This window comes from Echeneis naucrates, chromosome 1 (assembly GCF_900963305.1).
Source record: "Echeneis naucrates chromosome 1, fEcheNa1.1, whole genome shotgun sequence".
Classification (NCBI taxonomy): domain Eukaryota; kingdom Metazoa; phylum Chordata; class Actinopteri; order Carangiformes; family Echeneidae; genus Echeneis; species Echeneis naucrates.
The window spans coordinates 14,836,296-14,849,055 of NC_042511.1; the positions used below are offsets into that span (position 1 = coordinate 14,836,296).

The following is a 12,760-nucleotide window of genomic DNA, read 5'->3' on the forward strand; positions in this document are numbered from 1 at the left end:
AGTTTAATGGAAGAAAAGAAAATACTCAGGAGGGACTCAAACGAGTCACACAGTTGTTACAGTACCAACCTTCTCGCAGCTCTGCAGAGGGAGGTAGGACAGAAAGCAACGGGAGCAGTAGGGGGATGGAAAAACAGAAAATATCAGAGGAGACAGGGAGAAAACAAGTTATACAAAGGAGCATAATTTGTTGGACTGGTGGCTGGTTTTTATCCTCTTACCTCTGACATAGAGGTTGGCTGGGGTAGAGTAGCGTGTCCCATCACTGTTGGTGGCAACACACTCATACTTCCCCTGATCCGACTCCTCACTCATCTCTATCTGGAGGGCACCTGGAGGGATGGAGGGAAAGAGCAGAAGGTAGAGAAGGAAAAGAGAGGAAGAGTCACACAAAAAGACAGAAGGGGAGAAAGCAATCCCACAAACAACACCAGGTAATTGGATATAGTCCATAATTTCACCAACATATAAATGGCAAAAATTGCAGGAAGGGTAAATGAATCTGAGTTTTCAGCAAAAGCAAACGGAACTCTATGAAGAACAAGGGACTAAAAAAGTCTACTAGTAGACATTAACAGGTTTCTACCACTGTCAACAAGGTTCTGTCTAAAGTAGCTTCCTGATTTATAAATGTCAAGGACAGCAAAAACAAAAATAAATAAATGAAAAAAAAAAAAAAAAGCTTTAAAAAGGCACTGATACAGAGCCTATAAAAACGGGGAATGTTGTTTTCATGCAAGGCAGAAACAAATGAACAAAGCAGCCAAGAGGTGGAGAAATCCATTCGCAAATACAGCATTTAGAAAACTCTTTGCTGAAAATTGAGATATTGTTATATTAGGGAGCAAATCATGTTTCAGTTTTCAAGGATAAAATCTGACAAAGATATTGCCATGTCAAAGTGGTTATCCCCAACCCTTTCAAATCCACCAGTGGGATCAGGAGTGTGATGTCATTTTAAAACACACCCGATAAGGAGGTAAAGACATCAACCGACCTCCAGCTAGGCAAACATATAAAAAAACCAAAAAGGAACGACATACGCAAAGCCTTGGGAAGGGACCGATGCTTTCTCGCTCCCTGAAAATAGAAAAATTGTCAAAAAAGTCAACCAGAGGTTCTCTAAAGATGGTGTGGTAAGGCAAAAAAGCGCCCATAAAAACTTTATCAAAAAAGTGGTTGTTGGGGGCTTTTTATCGGTAATGGGAGAGAAAAGAGAAAGTAATGGTAAAAAATCATGAAGAAATGTGTGTGTGTCGATGTGGTTATGTGTGCAGGTTTGTTTTTTTTATGTGTGTGAGCACACTAATGTCTGGAAGTGTGTCTGAGTCTTTGCCATCTGGACTTTTCAGGCTGAGCGAATAACAGCTGGGAGGAAAAACAAAAGTAGGGCGTTTGATTGGGCAAATATAGACAAGGTAAAAAGAGCCTGGGCCAAACCTAGGTCAAGACCACAAAAAAAAAAAAAAACAAAAACAAAAACTGAAAATCAGGTCATAAAAAAATTGAAAAAACAAAACACAACGTGAAAGCATGTTTTGTTACCTCAAACTAAGCAATAAAAAGGAAAAACCCAACGAAAAACAGGTTGTAAACACACCATGCTTTAGATTGGAAAATCTAAATGATGTTAAACTGATGAATACAGAAGAAAGACCACAATATGGCAAGGAGGGAAGCAATGGATTTTTGTGTTACAGAGTAAACGCTGAGGCTGAGATGGAGAAATGACGGGATGGAGAGAGGATGATCGACAAGAAGAGGGGAGGTGATTAAAAGTCAGAGTGTAATGAATTGCGAGCTCAATTCCAATTCCCCCCTTTTGCGCCTGCTGTAGGTCTGACCAATGAGTCTTGAATCATTTGGATTAAAACCCATCCAGAGCTGCGGCCTTTTTTTGTTTGGATCTGCGAGACAAGCAGGAACCAGGGGTTGAAGAGGAATCGGGCTGCTGTGTCATGTTGGTCCTCCCAGCAGTCTTACCTCGTATGGGCGTGCCACCTGAGTGGGCAATGAATGCACGAGATTAGAGAAGGAGAAGAAGAAGACAATGTTAGTACCACAGAAGGGGAAGGGTTATGGGAGGCAGGGATTTGGGAAGGGGGCAGGGTGGGTTTGGGGGGGGTGGGGGAGGGGGTGTAGGGAGTTGGTGGGGGATTTTGCGGGGGTGGGGTGGGGGGGCTTTGAAAGAAGAAGAATCAAATTAGAGAGAAAGACTCAAAATATAGATCCTTAGAAAGTGAGAGGAGGAAGAAGAAGAGGCATTAAAGGGAAAGGCCAGAGTAAATAAAGACAGACAGAATAAGCTGGAGAAGAGAAAGACAGATACTAGAGAGACGTAGTGACAGAGCTCTAAGGAGAGAGATTATTGATTTGACTTCATTGAGTTGCAGCAGGGGGATGTGGCTGTAGGAGTAGGGGAATGTCTGCACTGCTCTCATCTGGGCGTCTCAGAGGTGGACTGAGACTGCAAGTAGACTCGGCTGCCCTGAATCTTAACCTGCTCCTGCCCTGCATGTAGTTCCAGCCAAGGTTCAATCCAACTAGCAGACCAGGATATCGATTAAAGCACTTAAACACATATTACTGTCCGTTACACAATTGTTGCGAAAGGACATATCCACCCTCCAACACTGAAACACACTTTTCAGAAAAAAAGGATATTTCGCCTGAAGTGTATTAGCGTTTTGTTTTTAGCTTGCGAGCTCTGCTGCGTAAATGACAGAAAGGTACACAATGTGACATCCAGGAAAAACCCCACCGTCAGGGCAACAGCTTAAATTGTCAACAATCTAAAGTATCTGCAGCACATGCGAAATCGATGTCTCAGCCCCTCCGAATCGAAGAGCGCGGCTGTGTTTGTGGACTCTATAACTTAAATTGACCATCAGCGGTCAGACTGTGAGAGGTTCATCACATCGCGCAAAAGGACGGCGACAACAGACTCACACTTGATACTAGACTGCTGTGTTAAGTGTTACGGTGTTACGGGCTCCAAATCAAAGATACGTGTATCTTTTAAGAGCTAACACTCCCTCTCCCTCCACCGCGCTTCTCGAAGTCTCTGTCTCTCCCAGTCCCTCTCCTCTCTCCCCCTGTCCTCATCCTGCAGGTGGTGAATCATTGCCACCCCGTGTCCCTGCAATGCCCGCTGCTCCCATATCGCTGAACTCCATACAGCATCATTTCTATGACCTCCATGCAGCACCATATGCTCCCGCTTGCACCTGTGTTGCATATCCCCTCCTCCTGCTCTCATCACTCCCTAACCCTAACCCTAATCCTATAAAGACTTTGGTCTAGACCTGCTCTACATATAAAGTGCCTTGATGTAACATTGCTATGATTTGGCGCTATATAAATAAATCTGATTGGATTTGATTTGAAATGGTGGTGTCACCTGCAAATGACACAGTGACTAGTAAAATCTGTACTTCTCTCTCTCCATTTTTAGCACTGTTATCTATCTCTTTGCTATCTCTTTCACTAAATCATTTGGTCAACACCATGTCAGTGTTTAAATTGATCACCATTTCCCAAAGCTTGATGTGATGTCTGCAAATTGTGAACGAAATTGCTTGTTTTTTTTTTTTTTTTTTTTGCAACGGTCCCAAATGCAAGAAAATTCAATAAAAAACTCAAACGATAAGAGAACACGCAGACAAAAAGCAGGAGGCAGAGACGAAAAAAACTGGAAAGTAATTTGGATTAATCAACTAATTGCTTCGGCTCCGAAGAACTTCACAGGAAAACTAATCTATCATGACGTTTGCATACATACTCTGTATCTATGTTTGTAGATATGATTTTTTTTTTGGGGGGAAAATAAGAAAATTACTAACAAAATGACAGTTAGAAACTGAAGTTACAGCACTATGGCCAAATAGCCATCTATCAGAAAAGGAATTTTCTCACTGTGTAAAATGATTGAAGAGTGGATTTTCTGAACTGCTGCACCGTTTGCCTGCATGTCTACTCAACAGACTACTATTTCCGCACTAAAGTTCGCATCAAAGCTGCATACTATACTGTACGGCCATGACTACAATTCTGAAACCTGGCATTGATTTACTCCCAGTGCCTCCACCAGAGGCCTTCCTAACAGCCAACTGATGACTTATTGACTGGTAACTGTATAGCAGACCGAACAGGGTAAGTGGGTGAGCGAATGATCAAGTGAGTGAGTGAGTGAGTGAGGGACAGAATAATTGAATAAGTGAAGGAGTGGAAAAGTAAATAGGTGAGTGTGAGAAGAATGTTATTGCACTTCTTTGGATGTGGAGAGGTTGCAGGTAAACAGGTGAGGGTGAGGCCAACTACCTTGAGGTTAACATACGTGTGTGTGTTTTTATGTCCATGTGTGTATTAATGTCCAAGTTGTAGCAGCTATGCTATAATTTTTAGAATCCAAACTGTTGCCGTGCGTAAGTGTGTGCTTGTGTGGTTATGTTTTTGAATCAGTTTCATGTTGTCTTTGTGTGCGACTGTTAGTAAAATGCATGCCATGCATTTTAATAACATTTCAACATTTGCAAAGGTGAGCAGCAGCAGCAGCAACAGTAGAAACATGAGTGAACAGTATACAGAGAAGTGGACAGTGAGGGTGTGGGCCTTGGAACAGAAGCACTTACCAAAGGACTCTGTTGTTAAAAAGATATAAAGAGAAAAGAAACAGCATAGACAAGGCATTACAATTGGACCGTTGGTTACACAGAGGAGTTGTTATAGTAGAAATACCTTGAAAAGTCAATGGGGGAAAAAAAATCAAAGAAAAACAACGGATATTGATGATTTACATAAAACTAAAAAGAATTATACAAGTCGACTATTTTGCAATCACTACACAGACAAAGAAATGCTGTAACGTGACATTTAAAAATTTTCTGTAATTTATTAAATTATTTTTCTCCTAAAAAATAAAGGTCAAAGAGGGAGTCTGAGCAAGCTGTTCACGGTTGAGACATAGAATTTACAAAATAAATGGGGAGAGAAGCAAAGAGGTTATTATCCACGAAGAAGGCAGAGTGCTGGGTGTCCAATCATAAGAAAGGGAGGGGGGGCTCACAGTTGGCCCCTGGAAGCAGAAGGAGGACTGAGGGGGGGGGGGCGTATTTGCTGGAAGTTGGAATTAGACACACTACTGTGGCTACAGACAGTCTAAAATGGGTTGAGTGGGTTGACTAATTACGTGTGTGATTTTAGTTTTTGATTTTGACAAATTGTGTCCATGCACTTCCTCCATATCACGGACACAATGTCTGCGAGGTAAATTCATACCCACACAACAAATGCTTTCCAGGAAATGGTTATTTGATTGTTTAGTCACAGCAGTGAGCTATCCTAGCGAGGCCAGTCCCTCAGTACATGCCACCATCACCTGGGTTTACCTAGGCCCTGAGTTACTCCGACAGATATGGGATGCATTGATGCATGTTGCCACAAATATTTTAGAATGTTTTTACTGGGTGAAAAATGAAAACCGTTGGTGATGGTGATTTGCACAGGAAGACCTCAGAGAGTTTGCAGAGAAAAGATGAAAGTTCACTTTTCAAGGCCTTGAGGAGTTTAGACGGGTTGGAAAACCATACACAGTCAAATCAAAGCACAGCAGCAGCAGTGAAACACAGCCAATAACCACAGAAGGAGAGTCGAACAGCAATCAGAAAAAGGGTGAAGAGCGGCGAAAAGTAAAATCAACTCTTTAGGAACAGAGAAACACACAAGAAAGATGTATCGGGTTGGAAATGACTGTAGGGGGGAAGAAAAGCAAAAGTAGATGGGAAGAAACCTCACGGTTGAAACATAAATCTGGGATTGAAGACAAGGGGAAAGAACAGAGGTATAAAAGAATGGGTTACCTGAGCGGAGCTGCTTGATACGTCCATTGTTACTGGACGTGTTGACTGGCAGGAAATCCTTGAACCAGGTAATTTCTGGGTCAGGGTTGCCGCTTGCAGCGCAGAGCATGGTGGCGGTCCGAGAACGCTCCACCACTTTCAGCTGGGGACCCATGTCTATGGTGGGGAACCCAGAGGGCAGCTGGTCCTCTGCAGAAATCAAACACACACCTTCAGCTTGGTGTCACAGAGCTGGCTCACAACCTTTTCACACTCTACTCCCACAAATAAAGAATCCTTTGATGCTTTCTTACTCTGTGTTTTAAATACACCCATTTGAATGTATTTTTTTAAAGTCATATATATATACATATATATTTTTTCATACACGGTATAACCATCTCTCTAATAATCTCTGTCCCATTCACCTTACTTGTTGTGTAACTGATGATGCGGTATATACTTGATTTTACAGCGGGGGGGGATTTATTGCATATGTATGTGTTTTCTCATCTGTCATTCTGCAAGAAAGTGAAATATTGTACTTAGTAAAATGTGCTCGTTCAGTGTTCTTTTAAATGAACCTATCTGCCACGGCACAACAAACAGTCTGTGCTCAGTACCGGAGATAACATGATGTTCAAGCCCTCAGCTGACAAGAACTTCCGAAAGTAACAACACCAGCGTGAAAAGACTTGATGGGAAATTGGCTGGTCAAATGCAGAAGCCAAATTTAGATTCAATTTAAAGTCAAAATATGTTTTTCATGAGCATTCAGCCTAGAGGCAAAACTTTTGGAAAATCCAATAGTTAGGTCAAATAGAAAAAGTAACATTTCATTCCATTTGACAAACAACCTCACTAAAGCTTTGGGCAGTCGGTCTTCGAATAAAAATCAAATGAAAATCAGTTATTCTTTGTTGGGAATCTGTTGGTAGCAGTTTAGGTCCACTTTTTGTCCGGCTGAGTCTATCGCATGCAAACATCTTTGGGAGTTCAATAAAGACACCGCTGGGACCCGCACCGTTTTGAGATGGAAAATCAAATGTGATTCCATAGACCTCTGAGGCAATTAAATCAAACATGAAGAGTCATTCCACTGTGATAGAGGAAATCAAAGGCACCAGGCCAACTTCATGCAGTTCAAGAGGGAGACTTAACAGAAAGGAACGGGACAATGCTTCGAGGAGGTGGGCAGAATCAAAGGCTAACAGACCTCCAGTAAGAAATTAAAAAGATAACAGCTTTTGTCCGTAGACTCAAATAAGTTAAATTCAGCTTTTAAGCAACAAATTCTTAACTTTATTCAAGGCTGCCCTTTGAAAACTGTACAGTAACATGCCGCATTCATGACTCATCCATAATAAAGATAGACAAGCATGTAGCGTGTGCTCGTGATATAGTTTATTTTCCCCTTTTACATTTTTTTTTTTTACCCTCTTGTGAGTTTATCCCTCTTCACCACAGAGAGCCACATTTGCGGGAAATCATAGCACTGAACCTTGCCAACGAGATGCTAATTCTGGTACCAGCCCATAGAGCTGTGGCTGACGGGTCGTGAGACGCCGGCTTCGTGAGCATGTGTGTGGCCTTTTAACAGCTCCGGTTACGATCAATCACAACTCCCAACAAATGGAAACATAGTTAATGTAAACCAAGAGAACAAGATGAGAGGGTGTTTGTGTGTACCAGTGTGTCTGTGTGGGCGAGTGGTGAAGGAGGGCAAGAGTGCAAAAAAAAAAAAATAAATAAAAAAAATACAAGGGCGGGGGGGGGGGGGGGGGGCAGAATTAAATAGAAAATAATAATGAGACAAAGAAAGAGAGACAGAAAGGAAAACAAAGGGAGAGAGCAAGAGAAAGACAGATGGAAAATAGAGGGAGAGCACAAGGGACCCATACGGCATAACAATCCTGATTCTCTCTGCTTTCATTATGCGAACGCTCACTTCAAAGCCAAGCCCTCATAGGCAGGAATAATGCATTCTATTTCATCTACCTGGGGTGGGACATCTTACTGAGTACTGAGGACGCACTGCTACAACGCTGCTCATCATACGACAGCTCACACAAGCAAAAAGCAGAGTTAGACACATGCGATGTGTGGCCAAAAAGAACAGGAAACCCAAATGAGCTGGATGAAAACACACACTCACGTGCAAATATCCAGATGTACAGACACAGACAGAAGTTTTTTCTATTCAAACCTGCCAAGATGTGAATGGATAGTGAGAACGTTAGAGGGCTGATGAGATGATGAAAACAAACACACACACACACACACACACACGAAAACACACAAGTTTACACGTGCACATGGCTAGCCTTCCACCATCCATCACAGGGAAAGGTGTAAGCAAAGCCAAAATGGGTTTGGGGCAGAGCTGTGTGTGTGTGTGAGAACAGTTAAGAACCCTGAGGTCACAGCAGATGCATAACCCTAGACTCCCTTGTTGACGGAGGGTTTCACACACCCACTGTTTCATTTGGACGTGCTCCCATTTCACTGTTTTCCACTGTGAGCCATCCAGACAATTTCACAGCTCATAAAGAGACCGGCTCTCATAATCATGGGAACCACTGTGCGAACACTGTCCTCTTTATATGAGGCCCAAAAGTGAAATCCACACACACACACACACACGCATGCTCGCTGGGTTTGTCATTTAGAAATCTGGAAGGCTGTACGTTCCAATCGTGGGAGCTACAGCACGAGCCGACGTTTGTGCACCTGCAAGCAAACCTATTTATATTATTCAGGACCGACTCAGGGAACAAACAACGTTAAGGGACAGATACATTGGTCGCATATATTGCAATACAATACAAGAGTTCTGCGCTGAAGCAAAACTCTTATTTGTATGTTACTAAAACTGTGTTGGCTCACCTCTGGTCTTATTGGTGAGGCCATTTTGCCTTTGAGGCCATTTTGCCCTCTTGTAAAAGCCACATTTCATAAAAGTCACAAGTATATTTGTGTTAGCAAAACAATGAATGTGATGAGGCTTGCATATTGACATTAGAAGGAATATATTTATCGAAAAAATTTCCCTCGCTCTACAGCTTAGGTTTTACTATGATCAGTTTCTTTTCTTCTTCTTTTTTATCCGTATTTCTCAGTAATAGTAGCACTGCTGGGACTGAGTTAAGTGCTTTGAGATTTGAGAACATGGTGACCTCCCTGAAGAAGTCAGATAGGGTGAGAGACAACAAACAGCTGGCCTCGGCTTGGTAAAATGTATTCAGAGGATGGAACAATGGGAAGCAGTGAAATCACAATCCAAACTGTCCGTATATTTGACCTACCACACTCGTGTTGCCAGCAGTTTTGCTGCACTCTGTTGAACTTATTTGGTTTAAATAAGATGGTCAAATTTTTCCATTCACTGTAGGAATGTCACCATGTTCCCAGGTCTTAGCAAATATTTGAATGGATGGCAACCAAAGCGATGATGAGAAGTTTTACCACAATTTTAAAGATATAAATAAGTCAGGGCTCAACAGCTTCACATTTCCACCTAACAACGTTGTTCAAGATCTAATTCATTCAAACGGACACACCCACAGCTTCATGAATTATAGAGTATCTGACTGTACACTGGATCTTAAAGTGCATAATTGCTCTCAAGTTCATTATTATTTCAACCATTGCCAATCACAGCCATTTACTGGAAGCCAAGATTTCAATTAGGCTGGTTCTAATCCACAGTAATTAAGCCGGCTGACCTTAACATTGGATCCATGCTGTCAGACAGTCAGCCAGTCAGTCACTGGAGCTGTGTCTTTACGGAGGCAAGGAAGACAAGGAGACATGACTGACAGGACTGCCTGTGAACCTGTGTGTGCGTGTGTGTGTGTGTGTGTGTGTGTGTGCAACTGACATTTGGACTGACAGCCTATCAGGATCTATTAGCTCCTCCCAGGTGGCCTCTTATTCATCCACAACACAATGACTCCACAGAGGGGTAGAAAGAGACTAATCACTACATAAAGACTGCCTGTCTTAGACTTAGGATAGATTTGTTTTTGTGTGTTGTTTGTGTGCATACATGTATGTATGCGTCTTCAAAGGTGTGTGTGTGTGTGTCTATATGCGCAAGGGTTTTTATATTCTCAATAAAGAGAAATATTGCAGAAGCGTGGATAAGAGATTCCATCAAGAGCGGTGGGAAAAATGAAAATAGATGCAGAGACACATAAGATATACAAATTTACACGCGCAACTTAGCCTGTATGCACACACACCTAGAGACAGGCTCACATACACGCAAATATAACCATGTGAGAAAGGGAAAATTCTGGATGGATGGAGCGGAACAGCACAGAAGATGCAAAGAGTGGTCCGACGTGAATAATTTAGGAGTTGCTGTGTAGTGGACCTAAGAGCATGTGCAGAGACGGGGAAGAGGGCGAGACAGAGAAAACGAGGAAAGCGAATAGAAAGATGGACAGAACGAGTGAAATCAAAGAGTGAGGGAGGGACCGGGCTTGGTTGGGGTACACAAACACGCAGACGAAAGAGGAGAGAGTGAGGAGGGAGAGCTGTAGACGGTGTTGTTACGAACCCTGAGAGAGATAAGAGGGAATGTGCAGGGGGGGTAAAACAATAGGCTGCATGTCCTTTACCCATGAGCATGTACTGTAAAAGCAGGCAATGTGATTATCCACAGTTGAGCAGCTTCACTCACTAAGACACTCTGGGGCTTCAAACTACTGGTACATAATGTTCTCCTAATGGACTCCACTAACACTAACATCACTATCTGCATTAATGGACACTCGCGAACACTAACAAAACCATCAACCACTGTGGACCTTGGCTTACACTCCCATGCTTATACATACATGTCTGCATCAGAAAAAAAAAAAAAAGCATGGCACAAGAGAAGCTGAATATCAGCAATCAGAATAAATGAGCAGCTGCTGTCTTGGTATTAAATTAATTTGGTCGTACCTTTTTTTCCCCCCTGTTACAGACATCGTATTAGGCGTTTGGAAAAGTATATACATATACGCATGGGAAAAAGTTCATAAATAAGTGACAGCACACTTTTTGTGTTAATAATTATTATTTCACCAATAAAGCATCCATAAGTAGAGAATCAGCAGTTAGTAGATGATTGGTGGCACGGTACTATGTAGCTAAGTAATATGAGCAATTACACACATGAGCGAATCCTCAGTGTGTTAAAATTATGAAAGCGTGAATGTTGAGCTTGAAGATTTTTTACATTTATTTCTCTTACCATGAAGATTTTGGCGAACAATCAACGAGTTGAATAAATGACTAAATATAACCTTTATTACTGCAATAAAACGTGTGTGATATAATTAAAACTATACGCCGTGGGATTGTGTGAGTCACTCATTAGCTATCTACATGTTAGTTAAGGATGCTTTAAAGGTGCAGTTATAAGTGATGAAAACTTCAAGTGCCCTTTTATCAGTTTACAAATATACAAACATTGTGTTATAAAGAATTTGCTGGATCCATTTGTAATGTAAGTGTTGAAGAAAGGTCATTAAAATATAGTTCCTTCACAGCCTCATTGCTTGACAGCTCGATGGAAACATGGCTTGTGTGTGTTCACACTGACCTCGCAGAACACTTAGCCTGGTGGAGGCTGTGATCTCTCCTGCAGGGTTGGAGGCGTGACATTCGTAAATAGCCTCGTCTCTGGGGGTCCTCAGCGGCTGGATCCTCAGGACCGAACCAGACCCATCGTCAAACTCTATTACCTGTGAGTAGGAAAAAGACATTAAAGGGGATACAATTTAATTTTTTTTTTTTTTTAAATCAACAGAACAAATGACTTGAGAAGTGATAGAAGTGTCACTTCTCAGATTAATAACCCTATCCCAAAGCAAAAAAGAGAGTTAAAGCTGCATTTGCTAAAAATGCTCCATACTGTATATGCTGGATTTATAAATAAGCCACTATGAAGGAATATATCAGTGCTGTTCTTACAGATTATTCCCACTAACCCTCAAAATGAGCTGCTGCACATTTTAATAAACCTCCTCCAGATGCTTTAAGCATTATTACACTGTGGTGCAGATGTATGTGCAGCAGACAAATGTCGAGCTGAGGCCGTGGAGCTTTAATGGAATTGTTTGGCTTTAATCTTACTTTGCATTTTGTTTGCATCTCAGCGACAAATAGACATTTTCAGAACCAAACTTTAGGTTTTTGAAGGTCTATCCTCGTTTTTAGTTGATTAGGAGAAGCTGAGGGGGTTGAGACTGAGAAAAATGAGCATTATAGTCAAGTTTAATCCTCAGCCACAAGGCTTATCCCGAGCCTCTAAATCACAGTACCATTTAAAGTAAAATTCAGGTAGCGTCTGACAAGCAGTCCATTGATTGTGATTGTGGATTGGAGTACAAATGTCCTTGATTATGACTAATGTCTTTTTCAAGTCTGGGACATGTAATAACTTCAGATCTTTCAAAAAGACTGGATTTTACATTATAAATGCTCTTGCATAAGTTTAATGAATGCATGTAGTAGATTTAGATTCTGAATTCTGAGAAGGTTTCCACTGACTGCAATCCAATAAAAAACGAAATCCCACAACAACTCCTGATGGACGGGACAGCAGGAAGAAATATACCGGTGATCATCAAAGCGTATACAGGGTAGATTAAAAAATAAAATATCTCCCCGAGTGATTTAATCACAAACAGGGAGACACCAAGATGAACTTAAACCTGGGAGGAGACTTGGCTTATTAAAGTGTAAAAACACCCTGAGCTCAGAGTGACACTGACTGACTAGGAGAGGCCAGTTCAACATCTCCATCCAAGAGTGTCTGCTAAGGTGGGGAAATAAATCAAAGGGTAGCGCTTTCGGGAAACTAATAAGACTGATCATATAAGAATCTCATATATAGTAGCTTGAGGCATCATGTGACATATGAGGGC

At 41.7% G+C, this 12,760-nt stretch overlaps 1 protein-coding gene across 9 annotated transcripts in view; it reads right to left on the reverse strand.

Moving 5' to 3' along the window:
- ptprdb (protein tyrosine phosphatase receptor type Db) overlaps positions 1 to 12,760 on the reverse strand; it is an 88,513-nt gene that overhangs the window by 40,364 nt on the left and 35,389 nt on the right. For 4 of the 9 annotated variants that reach the window (XM_029511941.1, XM_029511895.1, XM_029511932.1 and 1 more), the window contains exons 4-9: positions 11,434 to 11,575; positions 5,859 to 6,047; positions 4,632 to 4,640; positions 1,984 to 2,001; positions 222 to 332; positions 70 to 81 (exon numbers count right to left, since the gene is read on the reverse strand). In XM_029511941.1, the coding sequence (XP_029367801.1) occupies positions 70 to 81; positions 222 to 332; positions 1,984 to 2,001; positions 4,632 to 4,640; positions 5,859 to 6,047; positions 11,434 to 11,575 (481 nt within the window). The remainder of the gene's footprint in view (positions 1 to 69; positions 82 to 221; positions 333 to 1,983; positions 2,002 to 4,631; positions 4,641 to 5,858; positions 6,048 to 11,433; positions 11,576 to 12,760) is intronic. The other 5 variants (XM_029511876.1, XM_029511903.1, XM_029511886.1 and 2 more) reach the window with 5 other exon arrangements.